This window comes from Ips typographus, linkage group LG3 (assembly GCF_016097725.1).
Source record: "Ips typographus isolate SLU linkage group LG3, UJ_Ityp_2.0, whole genome shotgun sequence".
In the NCBI taxonomy this organism is placed as follows: Eukaryota; Metazoa; Arthropoda; class Insecta; order Coleoptera; family Curculionidae; genus Ips; species Ips typographus.
The window spans coordinates 2,596,476-2,622,812 of NC_138424.1; the positions used below are offsets into that span (position 1 = coordinate 2,596,476).

At 36.6% G+C, this 26,337-nt stretch overlaps 1 protein-coding gene across 2 annotated transcripts; it reads left to right on the forward strand.

Annotated features, from left to right (window-relative positions):
* Positions 1 to 160: 160 nt before the first annotated feature.
* Positions 161 to 25,998, forward strand: Wdr62 (WD repeat domain 62). Of its 2 annotated transcripts, XM_081974660.1 has the most exons (33): positions 161 to 311; positions 4,488 to 4,659; positions 12,424 to 12,512; positions 13,962 to 14,077; positions 14,135 to 14,268; positions 14,324 to 14,413; positions 14,470 to 14,592; positions 14,647 to 14,768; positions 14,824 to 14,884; positions 14,936 to 15,096; positions 15,387 to 15,714; positions 15,769 to 15,943; positions 16,001 to 16,164; positions 16,216 to 16,350; positions 16,690 to 17,063; positions 17,176 to 17,507; positions 17,603 to 17,703; positions 17,776 to 17,897; positions 17,956 to 18,127; positions 18,178 to 18,489; positions 18,611 to 18,698; positions 19,150 to 19,603; positions 19,797 to 20,101; positions 20,153 to 20,607; positions 21,110 to 21,370; positions 21,425 to 21,605; positions 21,656 to 21,791; positions 21,846 to 22,486; positions 23,414 to 23,632; positions 23,691 to 23,849; positions 23,977 to 24,060; positions 24,154 to 24,311; positions 24,906 to 25,998. In XM_081974660.1, exons 2-33 carry the CDS (start codon positions 4,573 to 4,575, stop codon positions 25,104 to 25,106), a joined length of 6,540 nt encoding a protein of 2,179 aa, XP_081830786.1. In that variant the 5' UTR covers positions 161 to 311; positions 4,488 to 4,572; the 3' UTR covers positions 25,107 to 25,998. The 2 variants fall into 2 exon arrangements, with proteins under 2 accessions (XP_081830786.1, XP_081830785.1); XM_081974659.1 differs by having other exon boundaries at positions 19,797 to 20,607.
* The last annotated feature ends 339 nt before the right edge of the window (positions 25,999 to 26,337 follow it).

A 26,337-nucleotide genomic window follows, 5' to 3' on the forward strand; every position in this document is an offset into this window, starting at 1 on the left:
AGCCTAATAGATTTTGTATATCTCTTTCTAATCTACGTCGTGCGTATCTGGCTGTTTCTAGTTTGTGTCGATCTCCGCAGGATCATGCAAAATGCACTCATTCCAATTCTGCACACTGTCAAATAAAATGACGTACCCGTGTAAACGTCAAAATTGAGCCCACTTAAAAAAAAACAAATGGAATTTCAAATCCAACATGGCCGTATTTGTGCTCAAACGTTCAGCTGTGCAAGAGGTGTTTCGTGATTGACTTGAGTGTTTGTGTTGTTTTATAAACAATTGTTAAGGATTAGCTAATGTTCCTGCGTGAGGTAAGTGTGCCTGTTCAATTTTTTGATTGTCCAGTCAGCCAATCGGCTATTGTTAAGAGAAATAAAAAATCAATAATTGAGGTTAGGTGTCTGGGGAAAGGTTTTTCTTGATAAATTGTTGTTTTGGAGTAGTTTTGAGTGGGTTTAAGCCTTCACTGTGTTATTATTACAAACTTTTTTTATATTGTCATTGTTGCATTACTTTTTGCAACACCCTACATATAACCCAAAGTATATTTTTTGGATTTAATTGTGGTATACTGCTCTAAACCAATTTTGGAGATTTTAACTTGATTCTTGACTGATTCACCCTGATTTGAGTCTAATGCAAAGTACGTCGCATATTCAAAAGTTTAATGAACTTCTGTATAACAAAAGGTATTCAAATTTTACTCCTAAAAGGGTGGAAAAGTCTTAGTAAGTATTTACTTCTCATTGGTAATTCTAGTTTAAGTAGATTACAATCAAGGCCAAGTTTTGGGTTTTTTAGATATAGTAGAACCTTGCAGTGTCAAGCAATAAACCTCACTTTTCTTATAGTCCTACAGGATTAAGTAATTCATAAACTGTAGACATGCATGACAACATATTCTACAATATTATAAGTTAAGGATGAATTATTGTCAGTACTATTGGTTTTAAGTAACTAATAAAAAAAACAAAAAGTATAACATGTATTTGTACACAACACAGGTAGGTCTCAGACCAGAAGGCACTTAACATTTAACAGCTGCCATGTTTAGGTTTTACTATCAGTTTTACTACAGCCAAACTTTATTACTTTTGAGACACATGGTCCTATAAAACCTAAACATAATACAAAACCTTCATAAAAATGTAACTGCCAATACTTTGGAAAGGTAGAATTTATCATCAAAATAATAATTATTGCAGGATTAATCAGCTTATCATCACATTAAGATTAGTACAGTCTTGAATATTTGGCACTTCAGTGTGTTTAACTGGAAAAAATTGAATGCGTAATATCCAGAAACACAAATTGTCTTTGATATGAAAACCCCAAGTGATAACTGAAAGGTTATTGCACTGCATTGCAGCTACCAGTTTATAATATAATATAAAAGGCTCCACCCAACCAAAGTCTGCTGTTTGTACATACAGATAGGATTGCATATAGGTATAGTCCCCTTTTATTTGTCTGCCAAAGGGCTTAAGCCCTACCTTATTGTTGCATGATAATTTTCCTGCAGCAGTTATAGGGTTTTTGCCCTCCTAGTCATTTAGATGCAATTAAACCTCTAGGTAATTCTTTTTTAGCCCTGGAGGGTATTGCCTCCTGTGAGTAGGGTGCTGTAGACTGAAGGGGATTTTTAATACATGCTGTGACCAAAAGGTTATTGATAGAGACAAACATCCAAGACGAGAAGGTTTCAAGAGATACTTCAACTAAGATGACATTGCCAAAATTTCCACTAATTTTTTTTCTTAAAAATGTGGCTATCCAGTATACTTTCGACGAAGTAAGTGCACTGAACTATCTGTTTGATTGATTTGAAATGTGAGAAATAATCAAATTTCACACTTGTTAAAACAGTAAGAACCTAGAACTGCTTAAATGTTTCTTTCATCAGTAAACATCATTGAACCCATTGAAACTACCTTCTAAAATACCACAATTTCTTTTAAATGGATTTAAGATGGATCTCTGGTTTTTTTAAATTGGCAACTGTTTCAAACTACTGTTATCCAAACATACATTTACAATTTTTGTAGAACAATAATTGAAGTGAGCAAGCTGCACCAAAGTCACGGTTAATTGACCAAAAAACACGGCTGACTCATTAAAACCATCATGGGCGAGGTTATATGGGTTTGGGATGCTGTTGCGTAAACCGTGACTGCGCCCCTTTTTGGTAAATTTGCTTTGATGGAATTATATAGAAGACGAGGAACTGAACGACTTCAAAGACCTGGTTGCAAATTGCAATTATGTTCAGTTCATCGACATTTTGCTGGTTGGCGAAAATGTCAGGGATAACTTTATTATACAAGTTAAATCTTAGAAGTCATGGTGCACCAAGTTACAAAAAAAAAGTGAAACTCGGACACAATAAGTCGAGTCAAATTAACAGAACAATACTGTGGGGATCACTATTGTGTTTTTTTTGTGTAAATTATTGGATGTTTCTCACACGATCCGTATTGTTTTTACAATAATGTAAAGGAAATATTTACGTTTACACGCAAAATAAGAAAAACAGGACTATTAGAAAAGGTAACGGGTTTTCTTCGGCCACGCTTCTTCTGCTTCGAGGAATGCCCGCCCGATATGACGAAAGAAAGCCGTAATTTTACGCCCAATTGACCATAACTCATATTATAATCACTGTTTATGGCACATTCTGATGTCGGCATGAATGAAACTAATAACCTATATTATATTAGGCATAGCCCACACACAATTCCAGCCCTTCTGTATTGTTCATACCACTCAAATCTAGGTTAGATCTAACAGAGATGTTTAATTATTTAAGTTAGATAATAGTGTTTGCTTGGTTTCCCCAGTTTCCAGTAGCTAATTGAGGTAATTCAGTGTTGGTATAGAGAGAATTAACAGAACTGTAAAATGTTGAAATTTATGGTTGTTGAGTCGCTTAATTATTATTGTGAGTTTAAAGTTGAATGTCTCAATACAATTTTGTTGTTGAGTTTGTATATTCTTGTCGTTGTTGAATTTTACTAAGAGAAGTTGTGGAAAAAATGGCTTAAATTTGGCTTGGTCTATTTACCTTATATATATATATACAATCTTTGTTTCGTTTACAACGAAACAGGCTATCGACCAGTTTGGTCTTTCTGCCTATATTTACCTTATTACTTACCTTTTACTAAGTCAGTAAAATTCACCCTGTACGATTTTTGTAGAGAACATAGGAGGCTATAAAGTAGACAATAATAAGCTGAATCGAATGACGTAAGAATATACAGGGTATCTAGTTTAACATAGTGCACCGACACCCAGTTTGGTGCAATTGAACAATATACAGGGTGTATGATTTGAAATAGTGCTTTTTTAGACGCACAGACAACGTACACTTTACTTTTTAACATTTCATATAGAAAGTTCCAAAAATATATTTTTTAAATTTGAAAGCTCGTAAGTTTGACATTTTGGCAGTTACAAAAGTCTAGTTTGCGTCATTGTGTAGGCTGTCAAATTGTCTTTTAATCACCCTTTATAGTGTCGGTGGTTAATTGTCAGAATAACGTCACAATTTGACAACAAAGACGACTTTACACTGAGGCCGCATTCGTTTTCAAGCAGAGGGTTTTTGACGTCACAATGACGTAATTTGACAGTTGGTTAAATTATGCTTTTGCTAAGTTACGTCATCGTGACGTCAATAACGCGCTGCTCGCTCCATGGAGCTTGAAAACGAATGCGACCTGAATTGCTTGGTTTACTTTGACGTCTAGTAACTTTGTTATTTTGACAGTTACAAATGTCTAGTTTGCGCCACTGTGTAGCCTGTCACGAAAATTTGCTAACATTTTTACGAAACTTTAAGTTTACTGAATAGATTTAAATTGACTATTTCAGGAGCAGTATGACGTATGTATAGTAGAAGGCAATAGATCCGCCGACGCACGTCATTGACGTTTAACGCGTTTCGTTGCCAAATGTTTAGTTAACTTTACATAAATTTTGTTTTTATTTACTTCTTATATAGACGCAGTTTTTTAACAGAGAATTTTGAATAACAATATTAGTCAATATTGAGTTTTTTTTTGTCTCTCTCTGTAAGCAGTCTTTAGTCAAGTCATCAACAACAAAAACAAAACAGGAAACGGTCAAGTAGCAATCTGGCAACAACGCACACAACTCGTTAAACGTCGAGATCGAGAAGGTCACGTTTGTGTCAGAATTGCGTTCAGTTAATAAGCGCGTGTTAGAAAGAGAGCGCTACAGGTCGCAACTAATCGCTAAGCAATACGAATGCATTTTCAAAACGTCAAACGTCATTAGTGCCCTGGACCATAGCTAACTTTGAGTGATGCATGGTGTAATAGTCTTCACTTTTTATTTTGACTTTTGACATGGCTAACGATATTAACGATGAACCTTAAAGAAGAATTATTGGTAATAATATACAGGGGGCAAAAAGTCCAACAACTCTTGGTGATGATTGTTAAATGTTCTATTTTTTGTTTCAGCGTACCGTAATCAGAATCATGTAGATGCCAATAACGCCAGCTGAACCGAGGAATTGAATCAGTGGAATTGATACTAGATCTGGACATGGAGGAGACGGATGGCCATGGAGGAATCGTCAAAAGAGTCAAGTCACTAAAAAGGGGTAAACCTGAGGAACGGATCACCGACAGGGTGAGTCTTATATGGCACACATCCTGTTTTAATTGTTTACCTAATAAATCTAAAGAAAAGTGAAGGAAGCCCTCCTATTACGGCCCTAGATCCGTAGTCGGTTGCGCCCATTTTTAGACACGCATTTACGTGTTTTTTCCAAACGTCACGTAGTACTTAACACAGGATGTAATGTACCGTTCCCTACACGTACGCACGTATACTAATAAAACAATCCACGATTGTTTTGTGTTCGATGCCATTTGGCTTCGACCATCGTATTATACCATTCCAATACCCACGGTATTTTGCTGGAAACTTATAATTGCGTCGGAAAATATAGTCATTACACGCTCTGTATATGTATGTATGTATAAGAAACCGCCGCAGATAAGGCTGGGGAACCGTTGAAACAAATGAATACAACACCTTGTTGGCTATAAAACAAAAGAACCAAAGAAGCTAGGTAGATAAGGCGACCTGCTGTGGTTACTGCGATAATATCGGGTTCTACAACCTCGAAATAGGGGAATTTTATGGGGACACTGTGTAAGATTAGTCAAGGTGATGTATTATTTACCTGTCACTTTAACCATTCAAATTCTGGCCATAAAGTTGCATTGATATGCTTCTTGTGATGATTGGTCAAGAAAATGAGCTGCTTTTTCTTTACCAATCACAAACTTTTGACATATTGTTTGGGATTTTACTGTTTTGTATATCATATGTCAAGCAAACTGGCTATGTTAAAGTTTAGCAGGCAATTAACGACAACGTCGCCTCCGTAAACAAACTTGGTACCGCCTCGGGCAGTACACATTAGACTTGACCATTTCTTCGCTAGGCAGGTTTTTTTCATGGTTTTTAATAACAATATCCGACACTGGTCGACGTTCAGTCGATACGAGCGATACGAAGGTGTGGACGCGGTTCTAACGTTCTGACCTTAACGTGTGAGAAACTAAAAATTTGTGATTACTAATTCCGACCAGTTTAGTGCAATAATTGTTACTTAGGGTGGAATATGTGACGTCATTCAGAGTGCTTGATCGATATTTGGGGTTATGGCATCTCAGGTACGATTTTCGATAATCTATGCGGAAACCTTGACGATCTTGCATCAGTATCAATTTATTTAAACTTAGGCATTACTTAATGTTTTGACAAGAGAATTTGCATAATAATAACACACGAGTTTACTTTTTGCTATTTAAACTGGACGTGATGGAGTTAATAACAAATTCCAACTTTTGTTTGTTTTGTTATAACGACAGGCGATTATCTCACCATTATTAGCGCCACGGCACTTTTCTATTTGCGACCTTTTAAGGACTAGCGTAATTGTATTGGAAAGAAGTGTTGTGAGACGGACATTTGCGCACTTTCTCTATTTTGAGACAAAAAGTAGCTGGTTTACGTTCACGTCCAACTTCTATACAACATTTTGTTTTCACTCTAATTGTCAACATATGTGGAATTCAATCGAACGAGTCAAACTTAATCCAATTAAATTATTCGTTTTTTTCATCACATTTTATAGGTTATTACACTGTCTTGCTTAAGCATGTTTTACACCAAAAGTTTATTTTAGAAACATTTTTAAATAAAGAATTTTTAAATGTAGAAAATGTTCCTTCTAAATAAACTTCCAAAAAACTGAAAGTCCTCTTAAAAAAATGCATAGTTTCTTCATTAATTTAGAACAAAGAATATGTCATTTGGGTTCATTTTTGCGTCAAACTGTTTTCAGTTCTTGTGGCAAAACCCACTAAAATAGTGATTTGTTTCACGCAAATTTGAACTAGAATAATATTTGTTGTTTTTGCTGTAATTAAAGATTTTTGGGGCCGGGAGGCAATGAAATATTTAAACCTTCTAAATGAGACTTTCACAATCTAGAGATGTGTCAAAAACATAAAAATCCTCTTTCAAAAAGTGCATAGTGCATCTTTATTTATTTAGTAACAAATAAGATGTCATTCAGGTTTATTTTTGCGTCAAACTATTCTCAGTGCTTATGGCAAAACCCATTAAGATAGTGGCTTAATTCAAGCAAATTTGAGCCACAACGATGACCTGGAGAAAATGAAATATTTAAACCTCATGCAGATGTGCCAATAATAAACTTTTTTTCGTTTTTAAGTGTTGGCAACAGACCAAACAGCAAATTTGATCAAACAATTGTCCCTATTTAACATACATATAACGTAAAATTGTTACTTATTATTTATTAATTATACATGAAATCTGACTGTTTTTCAACATTTGGGCTTTGAAAATTGACTTTGAATTTAACTAAAATGACTTAAAACATTTTTGTTTTTGTTGTTTGTCTTAGAAAAATAAAAAACTATATTTTTGAGATTTTTCAAAGGGTGCATTCAGAATTTTGGAAAAAAATTAAATTTTGAAATGTTCTTTTGACTGCCTGAATCTTTGGATTAACGGTACAAATAACGGGTGTTCTATAATTGTCAGGTCAGGTCGCCTATGGATGGCAATTGTCAGAAAAAGCGTATGTCTTAGATAACGTTGCAAACAATTATTATATGACAGCTGTCATTTCAAACCATATACGAACTTATCAACGGCCCTACGTTCATGCTAGAACCACAGCCAACTACGACCATAACAATTATTGAACACCCGTTATGACGTAAAGCGTCATTTGTCAAAATGTCATTTTTGAAGACTGCCACGTCCTGAAAACTTATTATTATTTATACATGAAATCTGACTTATTTTTAACATTTTGAATTTGAAAATTGTCTAGAATGACTGCAAATGGTCCAGTAAGTCAATTTCCATTAAATTTGACTGTTTTTTTTTACATTTTGACCTTCAAAATTGACTAGAATATCTGCACATGGTCCAATAAATCAATTTTTATTGAATTTGGCTGTTTCAGCGTTTTGAATGGACTAGAATGACATGGTCCAGTAAAACGTTTTGACCTTAAAAATTAACTAAAATTTCACACTAATATAATTGGTCCTTGAACTATATTTTCTTAACTTTATGCAAAAGTAGCAAATGTGTTTTTCTCGTTTCTCTTGCATTTTTTTCTCTGTTCCTAGTCGCCTTTTAAGGGTGTTGCTTAATGGGGGAGTGGAACCATAACAGTGGAATGATCAATGCCCGCTTTGACGCAGATTCTTTATACGGACCTAAGCAACAACCTTGAGTTTGCTAATGTAAGGAGATTACAATTATTTATTCTCATGTTTGCCGTTGGCTTTGATTTTTTTTAATTGTCATTAGTCTTAACGAGGTGCCTGACTGAAAACAGAACAGTAGAATATCCTTTAAAAGTCCGGATTTGAATTAATTTAGAGGGTCATCAGATTACGGGATGTTCATAGTTAAACTGTAATGAATATTCACTAAATTTGTTATACAAGGTAGTTTAAGGAAATATCAGTACAAAATACCCCTTATGCAACATTGTTATCCTGAATATACTATGAACCACTATCGTCCTACTCAAGTTGTAAAGTATTTTTATGTTATCCCAAGTGAGATATTGAAAACAAACAATACTATCCTATAAAGGGAAACTCGTTGACCTACATCTAGAGCTAAATGGCAATGGTGGAAGAATTTTGATGTTTTTTTAATGAAAACTCTTCTTTATGTTAATTTGATGAATAGAAGGGACTCGGACAGATAAAAAGTGGTAGTACTGGCACTGATTTATTACATCGACAGTGAAGAATGCCATAGGCATTCTAGGTAGTACTTTCTTGAGTTGAAAAACCTGGTTTCAGGAGAAACAATAACAAGTCCAACTGATGCCTTCTGGGTTATACTTTCGTTTAGTAAATTGAAAGGTTTTGCAATACCAACTTCGATTCATTTAATAGATATGTACCTGTGAAGCCCACGTCAATTTGTCATTGCAAAATTGGTATAAAGGCGGCCTTGCTTTTTCCAATTGCCTAAGGAAATGAGATATTTCTTTAAATTCCCGCCGTAAGATACTGACATGTTCAAGTGAATAAATAGCATAGGAAATTTGGTTTAGAATGTACACACTCCCATGTTGGTGCAATAATATAAATGAGATGCCAAGATTGTTATGATTTATTGGTGCATACCAGAAAGTGCAAGATAACAATTCTACTTATATGAATAAGTTGTGGGATTTTGTGCAAATGCTATGACTAAAAAGTTTACAAAGATCCATTAAAAGCTTGTGATTTTTAGGAGCACGTCTCAATCAGGGTTGCATTAAGTTCATTATCATGCAAATCCTTCAAATATGGTTCTTAAAGTTGATGTGTGTTTGAGTACAAACCATTTTCTAATAACTGCATTATTCATTTATTTTCCATGGTTAGATAGGAGGATTCAGTTGTTTGAACTAAAATATCCACCATTTTGTTGAAGGTTATAGAACTCGTTAAACAACCACTTTTGTCAAATATCTGGCTTTATTTTAGGGGATATCGTGTAAGTGGTACCGGGTGGCATTTAACCTGCTCCATAACCTTTACCCACGTCCATTAAATACGTAAACAAACCCAGAAAGTACCATGCCAAGGCCGTCATCGTAATCGACCCGCAATTCACACGGATTTTCTTGTTTTTGTAGGTGTTATGATTACTCCACGGATGGACACACTACACCCGAATTGCGAACCGTAACAGAACGAACGAACCACTATTATTGCATGCAACATTTTTTTTGTGTTAGTTAACGTATTTTCGTGTGATACGTTAGTGTTAACGCAGCAGGCCTGAAAATGATGCCCAGGAACTCTTCTCCGATTATCGAGAAGGAAATTCTTTGCACCCATAAGGTAACACTGGTAGTTAACCTAACCTCGTAACCATTAAACAGGGGAGGTTTGACTAACCCCTAACTAAGGGGAATTGAATCTAAAAGTAGCTTTAAAGGCCAGTGTTACTAACAAAACATCACTTTCATCAGAAAACAAGCGGAATTTCTTTTGTGCCGTACGTTTAACCGCTTTTTCCACGCCAAACTAATTAACGTTATTAAAACGGACAATAAAGAGAGTTCCACTTCATTTAATTCCCATGATACACTTATTTTTTAAGCAAATTAACCACATTATAAAATGTTTGTTTTTTTTTTCTTCTCAAATTGATTCCTTCACTTTTTTTATTCAATTATGACTAAGGTACTTTCTTTTTAGTGACACAAATGTTTTTGAGTACAAATCTGGAAGATAACATATTTGTGATTCATCAAAGAGAGATGAGAGAAGTATTGGCGTTTCAAGATAAGAGATACTCCCTCTGGTGATCAGTTTTGGAAACAGTTTCGGGCATTCCAGCTGTCATTTATCCGTTTGTTTACATTGATTTTGGTTAGGTTTTAGCACTGGTTTCATAAATATGAAGTGACAGGGTCATATTATTTATAATGTTAGGTTAGAAACGGGTTGCCCGATTTTAGTTCAACTAGCGCTGCAATCTTAACTTGAAACGCCAATAGGAATAAAATTTTCAAAATTTTACAGAAAAACTAATGATGAGAAAAGAGAACCATTATAGTTTCAATAGGTTAGACAAAGATGACAACAACCTGCGTCAGTGACATGATTTTTCCTGCGGGAAAAATATTTACCAGCGGTCTAACTGGAGAAACCACCCCATTTGGGATAGTTTGAGTTTATGAGGAACGCACTATATCTTCAAAATCTATGGAAGAGAGGATATTAGAGTTTTGTATTTAACTTTGGCATGTACAACAATGTTCTAGGCTAGTTTTCTCAGTTAATAATGTTTCATCCATAAAAACTCCGTCTTTACAAACTCACCACAAGAAAGACTTGTTATAACCTTGCAGTAAGATTTTAAACAGCATAACACGTGGTGTCATAGACAGATTTCTATTCGTCGATGCTGGCTGCCACCAAAATACGCCTATTAACTTCTAGCAGTAGTGATTTCGACTGGGGAAATCGAGTTGACAGATGTGGCAACCCTGCTAGTTAGTCACCAGTCATCATCAGTCTTTCTCATGATGTGGTCACGTGACCGACTTGTTTAGAGTCAGTCACGTGACCAAATCGGTTTGGACAGACTGACACCTGTCACTTCGGCGAAATGAATTTTGTTGTCATTTTTGTCTAACCCCATTCCCCATTATTATTTGTTTTCTATATGTGGAATTTTTAACTTTTCAATTATTATCTGCATTAAATTTACAGTTTGCAAGGAAGGATGTCTTAGAAACAACTTTTAGGTAAAAGATTTCCAATTTTCTTCTACAATATGGTCAGTTACTAATTTCAATAATCCATTCCAGTCTGATTGCTAGATAGAAAGCTTTTTCCTTTACACCGAAACCTCTCTCTGTGTTATAAAGTCGACTAATCGACGATGGTTATCGGAGATCCGCATAGTTTAAATCGAAAAGATTAACGGTCGCGTTAAGAAAAAAAAAACAATGGAAAAAAGTGAAAAGTGCTACTATCTTTTGATCGCACGTGTGCGTCGAGCTTTTTCCTATACAAGCGTATATGTTTTGATTTATAATACATAATTATACTATTATACGCATATTAAGACATAGGATTTCCGGAAAACGTGAACGGTCGTACGCCTTTCTAAATATTTGGTTAGGCTGGGTCGTTCGAGCGGTACTATCAGGAAGCCAGTCGCACTAGGAATAGAAACGGCTTTTACCATAATAGTTGTTGCATACCAAATAACTGTTTTTAATAAACGTCATTCCTGATATACCTTCAGATTCTCTAGAGGTGTGGAAAATTCAAATTTAATTGCAAATTAAGTGTGACGTCAGTGAACAGTTGGTCACGTGACGACTTCATCAGGAAGTCTGATGAGAAACTTGTGATCAACTGTCAAATGACCTTACATCCGTTTTGGCAACCTGACTGACATGTCACTTCATCTTTGTCTAAAGCATTGATTGGAACAATTATATATTGTTAAGATGATAAAGACTCAAATCGAAACCTTCAAACTGGGCCATTACAACGCACTAATCCCAGTTTGTTTAATATATGAAACCACTTAAACCATGCAGAAGTGTTACAGCTAATTGGTTGTGGCGTAATTCAACTGTATAAATGTTTACATACGTTGAATTGCATTGAAAAATGTGTTTTAAAAGGTATCAGAGTTTTGAACTTCAATCTCCTTGTCAGTTAAGAGAAGGTTTGTTTTTCTTAAGACTATGGTGACTAAAAAACACTTTGCAATTGTAAAACCGAAAAGTTTGAACTAATTAAATTTACAGTACATTGTCCTACACTTATAAGTGCTCTAAATTTAGGTAATTTTGCATAAACAATTACTTAATAAGTCACTTGAAAGTAGTTGGACTAAGCTACTGTTTACGGCATTAAACAACACTATTTGGACCTTGATTACCCGGAATTGTGGCAGTTATTAATGCCTTTGAACAGTTAGACACGTTTTACTCAGGCGTTATGTACGATTTCCATTAAATCACTCGGATAACAGTTGAATCTAATTAATGATCAATTATTGGAGTTTGTAATAATTTCTCGACAACTGTTGCACATAAAAATTGAAACTATAATTTATGTAATTACTAAGTACTACTTTCGACGGCATTAAGACCGGGATCAACATCCTTAACAAATATAACTACACCTAATAGAGCTTTCTTGTAATTTTCCTTGATAAGATACTTAGAATACAATAACAATTACCGGAGATTAGCGGAGAAAATTAATTTTAGAAGTGACCACCTACTTGAATCAACTTGATTAATCCACATTAATGATTGTCAAGGAATTAAACTTTTCAAATTATTTTCAGATTAAACTAGAACGGGTACTAGGAGTGACGGTACCCACCAATGCAGCATTGGCCAATGACAGCCATGAAACGGTGGCTTATCCTGCAGGGTAAGCTATTATAGAAAACGCAAGTTGCTAGAAATTTCAGGAATCAAGTGGGTTTCAAGTACCTGTAGAAAACGATTTACATCAGTCTGTCATCAATATTCGGATGCAATCCACACAGTCATAAATTACACTTAAACCAACATAGTGGAAATCCTTGAATGACCTTTCCACAGAAAAATACCGCAGGTACCGATGTTGCGATGTTAGGAATGCGCGATTGTTCGTCTTTGTACTGGCTTGTAATTAATGGATCTGCACAAGGTGTTCCTTAATGATGGATTTATTTATGTTTTTAATTTTTAACACTGTTTCAAGTAAAGCAGAAATTCTGTTGGGTTGCGTACAGCTGACTCATAAATTTCCTAAAAGTTTCGAAACGCAGGCGGAACTCCATTAGCTTATCTGCCTAACCGCTAATATCGGAAAGTAGTTTTTCATTATCAGGAAATTTCCGACTCGCTTCCAAGCTTAATTTGCCAATTTCAGCCTGGATATTTTCGCCATGACCCTAAGGAGATTTATTAATATGAAATTGGTTCTTTTCAAAACTGGGTTAATTAAACTTTCAGGGTGTAAAACTTCTTGACGTCACTCTGTTCGTGGAAATCGACTCTTTTTGTATGTGCTTGTTATGAGCTAGAAATAGTCTCTTTTTTGTAATGGTGCTCAAATGCAAAGTCTCTTTTTGTCCGACACAGGTACACCATATAGACTGCTTAAGTGGGCAGCACCACAAATTCGAAACAATGGTTATTCAAAATGATTTCGCTTTTTGGTGCAAGATTGCGACAACTTTTCTTAATTCGTCCGACTAGGAAGGAATTCGAAGAAAAGCGTTTCAGACAATGTCGAGTGTGGGAAACGTGGGTTTTACTACACACCAGGAGGTTTTTTGCTAGTCATTGAATGCAAAAAGAACGATCATTCCCATTTCTGTTAAGTTTCCAAAAGAGTAATAGAGAAGAAGTTTTCTAGTATAAGCAATAATTCCTTTAACATTTCTAACTCATACACATAATTATAACTGACAAACTACGATTTCTTCAATATCCAGGCCATCCAATCCATTTTCTCGAAAGTAACCCGACACATCTTGGGAACGTGCCAGCGACTTTTCAAATAAATGCACTTAGGGGATTATTAAGTGTGGTCGGGTCATGGTTAAGGCCGGGAGAAAAAACTAGGCCGTGCCAAACTTTTGAGAGCGAACAGTTTTAAACGGAATTCTTAAAAAAAAAAACTGGCAGAAAATATCGTTCTAGTTTGACCAATCTATCAAGTAACATTACAAAGTAACACTTGGATTTAACCCAGCGAGATGTTATGTGGAATTTTTGTTTTTTACTTTGCCACAGATTTTTTAATGCTGGCTGAAACTGGTAAAAAGGTTTTAATCGATAATCACTGTAGCCTATAATGTTTAAATTACTTTTTTTTATGTAATTTCAGATGTACTGTGGTCCTGTTGAACACCAAAACACAACACCAGCACCACATCATAAACACTAGCAGAAAAACCATAACCTCATTGGCTTATTCCTCATGCGGCAGATATATTGTCACAGGTTCGGATTTGAACTCAACTTACAGAATATTTGTTTTATATTTTTATTTTTATACAGGGGAATGTGGTCATCAGCCAGCTGTAAGGGTGTGGGACCTGCAGTCGGATCCCCAGTCCACCCATCCGGGTTTAATGCCCCAACCACAACAGGTCGCCGAATTTTTTGGCCACAAATACGGCGTCAATTGTGTGGTAAGATGATGTTTTCACATATAAATCAAAGTTACCAAAAAAAAAACTTTTCTAGGCCTTTTCACCTTCCAATAAGTACGTAGTCAGCATTGGTACTCAACATGATATGATCGTCAATCTGTGGGATTGGAGAAATAACATTAAAGTACAAATTAACAGTTTTTGTATGGTTGATTCGCTTTATGGGAGTTTAAATTTCAGGTTGCTAGTAACAAAGTGAGCACCAAAGTTAAGGCGATAGCCTTCTCCGAAAATGGCAATTATTTTGTCACGGTCGGGAATAGACACGTTAAATTCTGGTTTTTGGAAACTGGTAAAACTAAGGTACGTTGCAGATTTGAAGTGACTATTACAAATAATTTTTTGTGGTTATTTCAGTACAAAGAAGCAGTTCCTTTGATGGGTAGATCCGCCATTTTAGGTGAGCAAAGGAACAACTATTTCTGTGATGTTGCGTGTGGCAAAGGCGAGTGTGGTGATAGTACTTATGCTATAACTAGGTAAAACCTTGACATTTTCACTAAATGAACTAAATTTAATAATACGACAATTTAGATCAGGGTTGCTGTGCGAATTTAACAATAGAAGACTCTTAGATAAGTGGGTAGAATTAAGGGTGAGTGCACATTTTTTGTCTGTAACCGGTTGCTAAGTGATTTTCTTGCAGACAACCAGTGCCAATTGCATTACTGTAGGACAAAATTATATTTTCGTTGGGTGTGCCGATGGGATTATTCGATGTTTCGATCCTGCCACCCTTAATTTTATTACTACCCTTCCTAGGTGTCATTATCTTGGAGTGGATGTCTCCCAAGGAACTACCATACAGTAAGTTTGTCTAATATAACTGAGTAAATTACAAACAGAGCCTAAATTGCTAAAAAAATTTAACTTTATTTGATTTCATTACGGGAATTAATAATGACCAAAATTACTTCTGTCATTAGGGGAATCAGTAGTGATATTAGCGAAAGTAATTGCCTCTTTAGTGGATCATTACACTAATCAGTAAAAAAATTGAATTCTGATATTCATCTAATCATAAATTTTCAGTAAACTGTATCTAACGAAATATACATGGTGTTTATTGTTATATTTTAGTTATTGTAATATTTTAGGCATATGGCGTCGCCACCTCCAGATGCCAAATACCCGGACACAATCGCCATAACCTACGACGAATTAAATAACAAACTAACGGCCGTTTACAACGACCACTCGATTTACGTTTGGGACGTGTTCAACGTTAAAAGGGTGGGCAAATCCTGCTCGTTTTTGTATCACTCCGCGTGCATTTGGGGGGTGGAAATGGCGCCCGTTAACAGCCCCCTACCGGCCGGCAGTTTTCTCACTTGCAGCTCGGACGACACTATCAGAGTGTGGACGTTGGACAAGATGAACGAACGGGACACCAGAGGAATGTACCACTCCAACATTTATAGTAACGTATGTGGTTTTGTGTTGAGATTCTGCCAGTTTTGAGGGTTGGTTAATGTACAGGAGCTGCTCAAAGTTGTGTATGTGGACAAGGACCTGTCCTACATTAAAGATTTAGATATTTCTGGGACTAGCAATGAGAAACAGCCGGAACAAACGTCTTACGATGGGAAGAATGGAGTGAGGTCAATTACAATTAGCCCTGACGGGAAACATTTAGCTAGCGGAGATAGATCAGGTATTATGATACTCAATCAATAGGGTTTTACTTGTATAACCTTGCTGGTGTTGTTAGGGAATATTCGGATCCATGATACGGTGGATATGAAGGAACAATTCAAAATCGAAGCGCATGACAGTGAAGTTTTGTGTTTAGAGTACTCTTCAAACGATTCCTTGTATAATATGTTAGCTAGTGCCAGCCGGGATAGGCTCATCCACATTTTCGATACGAAAAAGGTACAGAACAGTAAAATCAACCTGACAGATTGAGTATTTTGTGTTTTACAGGGTTACGATTTTGTTCAAACTTTAGACGACCACTCGTCAAGTATAACGGCAGTGCGATTCTTGAATCATCCTAATTCTTTATCGATGGTGTCGTGTGGGGCCGATAAAAGTCTGATATTTCGATCGTTGGAAGAGGTAAGGTGATTAGTGAACACTTTTCTGTAATATACAACAAAACTACTTCCATACATTTACGGGTCGTTTTTAGAAAGTTGCAACAATTTGCAATCATTCACAAATGACAAGTTTTTGATTGAATCAGTAGCCCTGTTCAATTTGACTCTTCATCAAGCATGGAGAGCGAATTTCACGTCATAATTTGACAGTTGGTTAAATTACTGTATGTTATGTTAGTTTACGTCATTGTGACTTTGCACACTCGATAGAGCGTCAAAGCAAAATTATCTTTTCTACAAATTGACAAAGAATCTATCAAAACAAACTTAACGGATCCATGAATTATTGATTGTTTAGGTAAATGGTAAATCGCAATTTGTCCGTGACCACAACGCAACCGGCAAGACCACCTTGTACGACATGGAGGTGGACAAAACGCAAAAACACGTGTTGACAGCTTGCCAAGACCGGAACGTGCGCGTGTACAGCGTGCACAGCGGAAAACACACTAAAACCTTCAAAGGCAGCACCGGAGACGACGGTTCGCTCATCAAAGTGGTTCTGGATCGGTCTGGAATTTATCTGGCCACCTCTTGCACGGATAAAAGTTTATCGGTCTACGATTATTACTCAGGAGAGTGTATGGCTACTATGTGCGGGCACAGCGAATTGGCCACCGGTCTGAGATTTACTAATGATTGTAGGAAGTTGATTAGTGCCAGTGGAGATGGGTGAGTGAGAAAGGAGGCTTAATCAAACCTTCAAAAAAACGTTAGTGGTTATTTAAATTTTTTATCAATTTTCTTATCTGCTGATTGGATAATTACTAAACTGTTTTCGCAGTTGTATCTTTGTTTGGACGGTACCGCAAGACATGGTGATTACAATGCAGACGAGACTGAGCCAGCAGGCGATACGTCAAGGAAAAATGCTAGACACGGTGTTATTTAACGAGAGCTTACGTCACGATTTATACGAATCGGAGATGAGTTACCGTTTTAGTATCGGACAGTTACCACAATGGGCTAAGAAACAATTGTCGGAGCAGTCCATTTTATCGACAAGTCCAACGCGGAGCGTGGCAGCACCGAAGGGACGATGGGCCCAAAGGGCGGAGAATGTTGCAGGTGTTCAGTCGTTTCACGGTAGCGAACCTTTGCCTTTTCCTTTTAAAGGTAGCAATTCACTTTAATTACGAAAGTAACATTTTGCTTTTTCTTCTTGTTTCTAATAAACACCGGATATGAAGTAGGAAAACAAATTGTTTCAGATAAAAAGATGGATTCGGACGGTTCGAAAGAAAGCTCGTTGGACAGCGGCACTGAGGTCAAACTATATCAAGAAAAGAAGGAGACCTTAGTATCTTCAAAAGTAAGTTGAGTATTATTTTAGAACATTCCTTAACTAAAGTACGAATCAATTTTCAACTATATTATTATTCAGTTAAGCTCAAGCATCACAATAAGAGACAGAAGTAGGAGAGGGATAATGACTGACGACTCCGCTATCGGGGATATTGATTTCACAGCTCACGAAGGAGATTTAGACAGTGACACAGATTCCAGGTATTTAATTTGTTATTTTTGAGACAGTAAATGGACTCTGTGTTCATTTGTTTGATAGAATTCGACCTTTGTACTATCCATCGTCTGGATCAGCCAGCGGCACCGAGTTCACCGTTATCAATATGGACGCGGAAGAGCTGCGCAAATCTCAAAGGAAGAAAAGAGCTCCTCAAATTGTCATCCAGCCGGCAGCAACTGGCAACTATGACTCGGACGATGACGACGATGACGTACGTTTGGCTCTAAATTGAAAAACGTTAACTACAAAATTTACTCGTAGGCTTCCACTCCTAGCGGGGAAAACACGGACCGAAACCCGATGTCGCTTTTTTCGGTCAGTTCTGAGTCGCTCGATCAACTAGTCAACCGGGAACGCTATTTACAATCCACCTTCGAGAGCATGTCGGGGGCGGAGGGAGATCGCACACCAACAAATAAATCATCATTCTCTGCAAAGTTTCTGACCAATAGTGCAAATAGGAACCAGGAGGCTATTAATGCAGTCAAACAGACTAAAAGTGATCCAGAGGCTAGAAAAAAACGGGAAGAATTGAGCAAAAGAATTGCAGAAGCTAAGAAAAAGTTAGAGAGTGTAAGTATTCAGTCTTTTATATATTTATTGTAACTACCAAATAATATTTTTTTTACGTTTATCGTTATCTATTCACCACTTAAAACTACTAGAATGTTTCTTAATTTAGTCTGTATTTTAGGTGGGTCATTCTAGTCCGTTGAGATGCAGCCAGTCCATCCACGATTTGAGTCACATTCCCGAAAGAGAGAAATGGCCGAAAAAGCCAGGTAAGTGTTATCCAACGTTGATTTAAATTGCGGTGTAGTTTTGCGTTTTTCTAACACTCTAACGTTGTTGATTCCATCTGTTAACGAAATGGTATTGCCCCCAGATAATGTAGTGTAGGTTCGAATTTGCACTGAAACCTATGCGTCACCATCAGACAAGAAATGGCTTTATTTTGCTCAAATATTTTAATTTTAGCAAAGCTTAAGGCACGTTTACCGAATCCCAATTGATTAGATATTGTTTATCTCTTGAATATTTTGGAGTTTGCTTGAAGTGATCCTCTGGTACCATTTTGAATCAATTTATGGTAGTTCTGGCTTAAAAATCATTAAATAAACCTTTAGCAGATTATAGGGTATTTCGAACCTACACTCCATCATTTACTTAATAAAATTGACAACTAATTACGACAAGAAATAACACATTCCCTACCATAACCAACCTCCTTAGCAGACTTAGACCGGTCTAACTCACCGACTAACACCATCGTAACCGAGGCCTGCAGTGTTTGCACGTCTCCAGGGGGCGAAATTCCCCCTAGTATGAGCGTTCCCCTCGAGCTGCAACTGTGCGGGTGCTACATGAGTGACTTTCGACGCAACTCCACCAACCTGAGTCAGATACTCGGGTTGGCTCGTTCCGAAACGCCCGACTCGGAAGTCGGACACTTTTTAGCACCCGATTCGGAAAGTAAACGGTTTCGCGACAGCCTCGAGCTGGCCACGAAAAGCCCGGAGCGTCGTTTGAGCGAGTTTATTCGTCCGCGAAAACTGAAACTGGATAAGACGCTCAACAAGTTTAAAATGCACAAAAGTTTGCCGGTCAGTCCGGTCAGTGAAGAACGACAATTTTCGGATTTTGTTGAACGCAAACAGTACGAGTCTCAACAGAGACAAAGTTTCAGGTAAGTTGTGTTTGGGTTGCAATGCTAGGTGGATGGTTACGTTTTTGTTATAATTGTAATAATGATTATTCGCCTTTAAACTTTATATTAGTCTGCTCTATGCAAAAAAAGTGTGAAGCTTCATACTTGGTTTACTACTTTTCTTAATAGATAAGCCAACATAGTAATAGACAAGTTTCCCTATAATTTTTAGTTATTTCTTCGATTTCGATTCAAAATCTACCGACGAGGGTTTCAAACAAGTTTGCAGCGACATTGAAAAGTTCAGTCAAGATTTCACTACAAAATACGATCAAATTGAGAAAAACCTTGCTCCATTAAACGCCCAAAGCCTGGAACAACCCCCAAAAGCTGAGGAAGAAGATACCAACTTTAGTTCAGATTCCCTGGAAGACGACTACGACTTCTACTCATACAAAAAACCACGTAAAACTGTTCCCCCTAGAAGATGTGTTTCCAATAACGAAATCTACAAATACCAAGAAGAACCTTGCCAAGGTCTGCAAGTCTCTAACACTTTAGGTCACTTAAACCATAAAAAACTTTTAGTGAACGTCCCTAAAAGCGAATCGTTCTACCTAAATCCAGGTAGTCAGGAAAGCTTGTTGTCCGACGACAACCCGGACTATACAGACTTCTACTCGGGTCGCACAAAAAGCTACTGCAACAGTTTGGAAAGCGTCTTGTCCAATGAGAGCGACTGCAAAAGTGCCCCTTTGGAAGTGCTTTTCCAAGACACGCGTAAACACATGAACGTACCGCATTCCAAGAGTGTACCAAAAAACATATCTAGTCAACTGGACTATGAATTATCGTCCAGTCTCCCAAAAAACTTCGTCGAACATACAGTAAAAGTTAGACCGGGAGTGAGGACGTGTCAGACTCAGACCGACTTTGAAACACCTCAGGAAATTGTAGCCAAAAAAGCGAGGGGTTCGGAAGAGTTTCAGAAAAAACTATTGAAGTTCGAGACTAGCGTGACTAAGAGTTCTTCAAAGAAGCCTGTAAGTTGAGAGTATCACAGAGGTTTGCATTTTTTGGGGTTATAGAGTGGATAAAAAAAGTTGTCTAGGTTTTGTGGGCTAGTCTAAATGCTTCTAGGAATTATTTTGATAGTCTTATTATTTTGAAAGCTCTCAGGAAGGCTTAAGCAACATTTTTGACTATTCAAAGACAGCGAAAAACAATTTGACAGTAAAAGTGGTTCCAGCAATTGTTTTGACCACTCAAAGGCTTTATGCAGCAATTTTTACAATTCTATGGCATCAAGGCGCATTCTAGCAGTAATTTGAAACACTAAAATGGATTTTCTTCTGGTTCTCTTTGACAGTTTAGGAACAGTTAAAGCTCCTAAAAATGTCTTATTAAAGCAACATAGAGCTGTCCTGGATTGCTGATTGTGTTTAGGGTCTAACTTTTAAACTAAACAGTTTGTTTTTGTCCAGCTCCAACCCCAAACTGAATACTTTTAACCAATACTATAATCTAACTATTGATAAAATTCAGCTAGCATTTTTCGTGGAAGCATCATCTAACAAACCGAGTAGCAAGGAAAATATCCCCGTTAAACCTACTGGCACTTCGGAAATGTTCATTCCCAGTTTGGCCCAGAAGAATAAACAGTACAAAAGCAAATTTTGCAACGTGTTAAACAATAAACCAGACCAAAACTTTGACATTTATGAAGAACGTAGTAACAATGGAAACTCTTTTACTCTGTCTACGCTTAACTTTGATCGAAAACGTTCCAATCGCACTGTGGTTCAGGTATTCATTGTCCTAGCGTTGAGAATGTGATGTTTTACAGTGGCTGTATTCCAGGAAACGTCCAGTCTAGACCGACACTTGTTTGCTAAAAGTTTACTGAATAACAGTGGGGAAAAAGTCACTCACAAACCACCTAAAGCTGTGAGGAGGCATAGCTCTAAAAATAGAAAAAGCAAAACCACTTACGAGTATATTCGGAAAGAGGATTTTTACCGAGGTTGCTCTAAAAGTCAAGGTGAATTCAGGGTTGTAGACCAAATAGCAATTAATGAAAATATTTTGTAGCATTGAACAACAAACAGGAATTAGTTTTAACTGGTGAGAGCACTATTGAATTGAAATTTAAAGAGACAAACGTTGACATTGAGGTTGAGGCTGGTTGTAGTAGTGGAAAAAACAGTAACTTTAAATCTCACGAAGGGTAGTAATCTTTATATAAGCATTTTACCACTTGTTGAGTGAACATTCTTCTCAGGAGCTACTCTTCTGATTATTTTCCTCGAAGAGACCCTCAAAACACCATTTTAACCGAACTGTACGACAGTCTAGACAAAAAATCTCCCCCTTCCAAAATGGATTTAGACTCCTTGGAAATAAACCTAAACAATCAAGCTCAACATTTAAGTGATGTAGAGCACAACAAGAATTTATTTGACAGTCTTGAGGCGAATCTATGGTCTAAGGAGGGGTGTTTACACAAAAATGCCGCCTTTATGGTGGAAAACGTTTTAAAGAAGCAAACTCAAGTAAATGAGGTACACCAAAACTCTCACCCTCCTATTATTAGTCACGAAGGGTTTTTTCAGGAAAGACGGCTGAGTCCTCAAGACAAAATCGCGGCAGCTCTGCAAAACATTAAAGTTCTCAATGACATCCAGAAGAAGATTCTGAAAATCAACGTCCTGGTGGATATTTACAGGAAGAATGTCACCAAGAGCAAAGTGCGCGCTCTGTCTAGTATGTACGAGAGCATGACCAGCTCCAAAAGTTACTATAACGATCTTACCAAGCTGCAGACCACTCCAATTAAGTATCGTAGAAGAAATTTGAGTCTTCCAAGTTTTGTGGAAAGACGGCTGAATGTGCCCCGGAAGCAAGAAGACGTTTCAGATGAAGGTGATTGGTGCATGCACATTTAATGTTGTGTTACCATGCTTATTTTAGGTGAAAAGCATGTTTGTACATAAATATTTCCGTTAATATACAACCATTGAAGTTTTTTTTTACACCTTTACGTCCTTCCGTGCATGATTTAAGCATGTTTTTGGTGCCCTTATAAGTTCCTATTTTATTTTGTTTGGCAAAATTACACAAAAACAACCAACTTTTTGTCGTAAGTTGGTCATGCTGGATTTTTGCATGTTTTGCAGTGTATGTTGACGATACCTCTAGTCCGGAATCCAGTTTGAGGCGGTCGTGTAGTTTATCCGATTTGAGCATGCAAAACGTGCCTGCCAAACGCAGTCAAACCATTCGCAGTAAGTACCACAAAAAACTAGTTCAAACAGTTCTTTCTGTTTCGCTCTTTTGCATGTGCTTTTTTAGTATGACAACTTGTAGTCTTTAACTTTTCTAATTCTAGTACTAATATGTTACAAAGTGTGTTGAAATTTTATTATTAGTTTGTTATTGTCGATTAAAACGGTTTTAAGCCACTCATATTCAAGTGAATTTTTGTAAAGTTAAACTAAGGATTATCAATCTAAGTTTATTAGTAGAAAACTGAACAAAGAACCAACATTTTCTGGTGATTTAAGAGAAGCTCTATAACTTTAGTAGATAATACCAGTTTTTTCCTTCCTGTAAAAATAAAGTAAATAAAAATAAGGAACAACCCTTTACTGATTATTATTCTTCATATAATTATTCTTTTTACTGATGAAATTCAATGGCAACGTTGTATAGGGATAGTCTCTGACGTTACAAGACACAATACATTCTCTATTGGCGATCAATTCTTCAACTTCATTTATTAAATAAACGTAGTTAAAAACCAACAAAAAATAGTATAGTTGCTTTAAAAATAGTTTTCATTACCATCAGGTGAAAAACCCACTCCACCAGCCAGGATAACACCGCGTTACGTGAAAAACAACTCGATGATGCGCAGCAAATCCAGCGTAGTGCTAAACCAGCACTCCGATTCCGAAAATGATCCTAAACAGAAGAAGATGTCCAGGTTGATGAGGCCCACCATCAGTTCGCACAATAAAATCAGTCAAAAGCCTTTGCAAGGTCGAAAAAAGCAATCGTACTCGACTAGTAAGCCTTAGTAACTTGTTGGGTTATTGGTTATTCTAAATATAAACCGTTTTTTAAGGTAATTTGAATCAAATTGGCGTAGACAACACGTCCACCTCGGACGAGGATGAAACGCCCAAGAAGCCTCAGGTACCGCCAAGAATGAGCAGGCAAACCAGCAATTTTGATTCGAGTCAAAGTTTGAAGCGGTATATTAACAATCAGGATCCCAAAAAAGGTAAGCAACTTCAAATTAAGTTAGGGTTGAAGTAGAAGTAGATAACAGTGATTTTTATTAATTTGTCGGCTTGTCTATTAGACTTTTTAATAATCACTAACACCGCGCTAAGCACATTTTTTTGTAGGTCACTCGATCAATTTCGACGACACTCTAGTGAACGAAGATCCGGGTCTGTCGAGCGAGAGTGTCGATCTGTCATCCATCGAGTGTAAGTTGTTCACGCTTAACTTAAATTCACACAGTCACTTATCAATTTTGTTAAGATGTGCCTTGTAAACGTGTGGTTTTTATTTTGCTACAGTTTCTAATCAGTTGTGCGAAGACGTCAGCAAACAGTTGATGGCCACAGCCGACAACGTGGTAAAGATCTACCAGAAGCTGAAAGAGAATGACGAAACGAGCGAGGCGCAGCCTGAGGCTTTGGACAATATAAAAATGTCGTTGATCCGGACTTATAAGGTCGGTATTCCAAGAGTTATCACATGATGTCACAGCACAGTTAGTACCTAGTTGGTGATTGGTCAAAAAAAGCATCAAATCACAAACTACAATCAGTGCTGAAATGTACGTAAATGGTGCAATTCGACACCATTTCCAAATGTAGTTCAGAAAAGGCCAAGTGAGATTCAGAAGAGGTCAAGCTTAATTCAGAATAAGGAACTGCAATTCAGAAACCCTCAAATGAAGTTACGAACATTCAAAGGCAATTCCACTGAATTACACTTTATCTGAATTGTAATTAACAATTTCTGAATTACACTTGACTCTTTCTGAATTACAGTTAGAAATTTAACTACTTTTTCTGATACAGTATTTCGGTAACATGAGACGAGCTTTGACTCATTTTGTAGTATTTTTTATCCTTTTTCTAATGGCAATTTAGCAAAATTGATTGGAGTTGAAATAAAAAAGTTACAACCTTTCAAAAATTGAAAAAATTAAATTTTTGATCAAAAGTGCAATTTTGGATTTTGCTTTATAAGGGTTCCCATGCACAGCAAAAGGCATATTTACACCAAACAAAACTATTCATAATTTTTAAAACAATTTCAGGTGGTGCACGATTGCATTTTCAACGAATTTAAACAAAACAACGGCAACATCGACGTAAACCAGACGGACGCCATTAAGAAATTGAACGATCTAGTGTCGAAAGGTGCGAGCGGTTCCGGTTCAATTATCGAACTGATGCAGCAGTACACTGACATTCTGTTGGACATGATGCAGCAGAAAATCCATTCGTCCAATATTTGATAATTCGTCCGCTCTTAGCCGCCCTCTCCGCCCGAGAGGGGGTAAGAAAAAAATAAAACTAATACACTGTGATTTTTTTTTTAATTGTTGCAACGGTTATTATTACTACTACTTAAGTTTTAATTATTAATTAGCTACTAATAAGTAACATTAAGCCCGTGCGGACACGGTGAAATGTAGTGCAACGTTTTATTGGCTTTAAAAAAGGTTTTTGTATATGTAGTCGAAAATGTTTTTTGTGTAGTTCGAACAGGGTGAAATTTTGCATCACTATTGTAGAGGGCGCTCATTAAGCCCGTTTATACGTTAGTTGATTTTTTTTTTAACTAACTATACTACTTCTACTCTCATTCCATATTTTTTCATAAGTCACTCGTAGTTAGATAGAATTTAACGTACTGATCTATATATTATGTAATAGAAATTGTTTGTAATTTAATGTGATAGTTGCCAAAAGTTTGTCACCCAACCCCGTAGAGGGAGGGACGGAAGATATAATTTTGCCAGTTTGAAAATTATTGTGCTTCCGGTTTTTAAACGTATTAATGTGGTGTCGTAACGTGTTTATTGCAAAGCCAAACTCCTTTTAAACCTCACTCAGATTTTATTTTTAATTTGTTAAGAGATTTTTCCGTTTTTTATTTATACATTTCAATTTATTATATGTGTAAAGTAAATATGTATTAATTTTAAAACCACAGATTTAAGACCGTTTGGTTCAGTCAAGTTTGTGTATTTTAGTAAAGTTTATACCTGTATATTTATTTAGGGCGTTACTACATTGGACCCGAACGTAATTCTCGACAGTCATATCTTGTATACACCTCTTTCCAGACTGTAATGTTAATTTCTTAATCAATTTTCAATAATAAAAAGTTCAATTAATATGTTAGGTGAGGTCGTTTTATTTTATTCGTGATGCTGTGGTAATAGCCAAGAATAAGTCTGTGACTTTTTCATTCCTATAAGTTAAATCTTGTTTTTGTTAAATACCTTGAAACGAACTCATTAAAGTGATTTTGTATTCTAGTTTCGGAACATACTCATAATCTTGTCAAGTCAAATGTCGTTAAATTTCTGTCTGATGGCGCTGTCTATGCAATTTTCGTTTTAATAATCACATGGGCAGTTAAAATTCATATGACATCAGGGTGTCGTCGTTCGGCTGAAGATCACGTGATACCTAAAGCCTTTAGCGGGGCTAGTCACGTGATCAACTAGAGAATGACGT

Excerpts from the sequence above, each read along its gene's own strand:
- Wdr62 (XM_081974659.1), top strand. The coding sequence starts at position 4,573 with ATGGAGGAGACGGATGGCCATGGAGGAATCGTCAAAAGAGTCAAGTCA. Across the intron at positions 16,351-16,689 it reads TATTTCGATCGTTGGAAGAG|GTAAATGGTAAATCGCAATT; the intron begins GTAAGGTGATTA and ends TTGATTGTTTAG. Across the intron at positions 24,061-24,153 it reads CGATCTGTCATCCATCGAGT|TTTCTAATCAGTTGTGCGAA; the intron begins GTAAGTTGTTCA and ends ATTTTGCTACAG.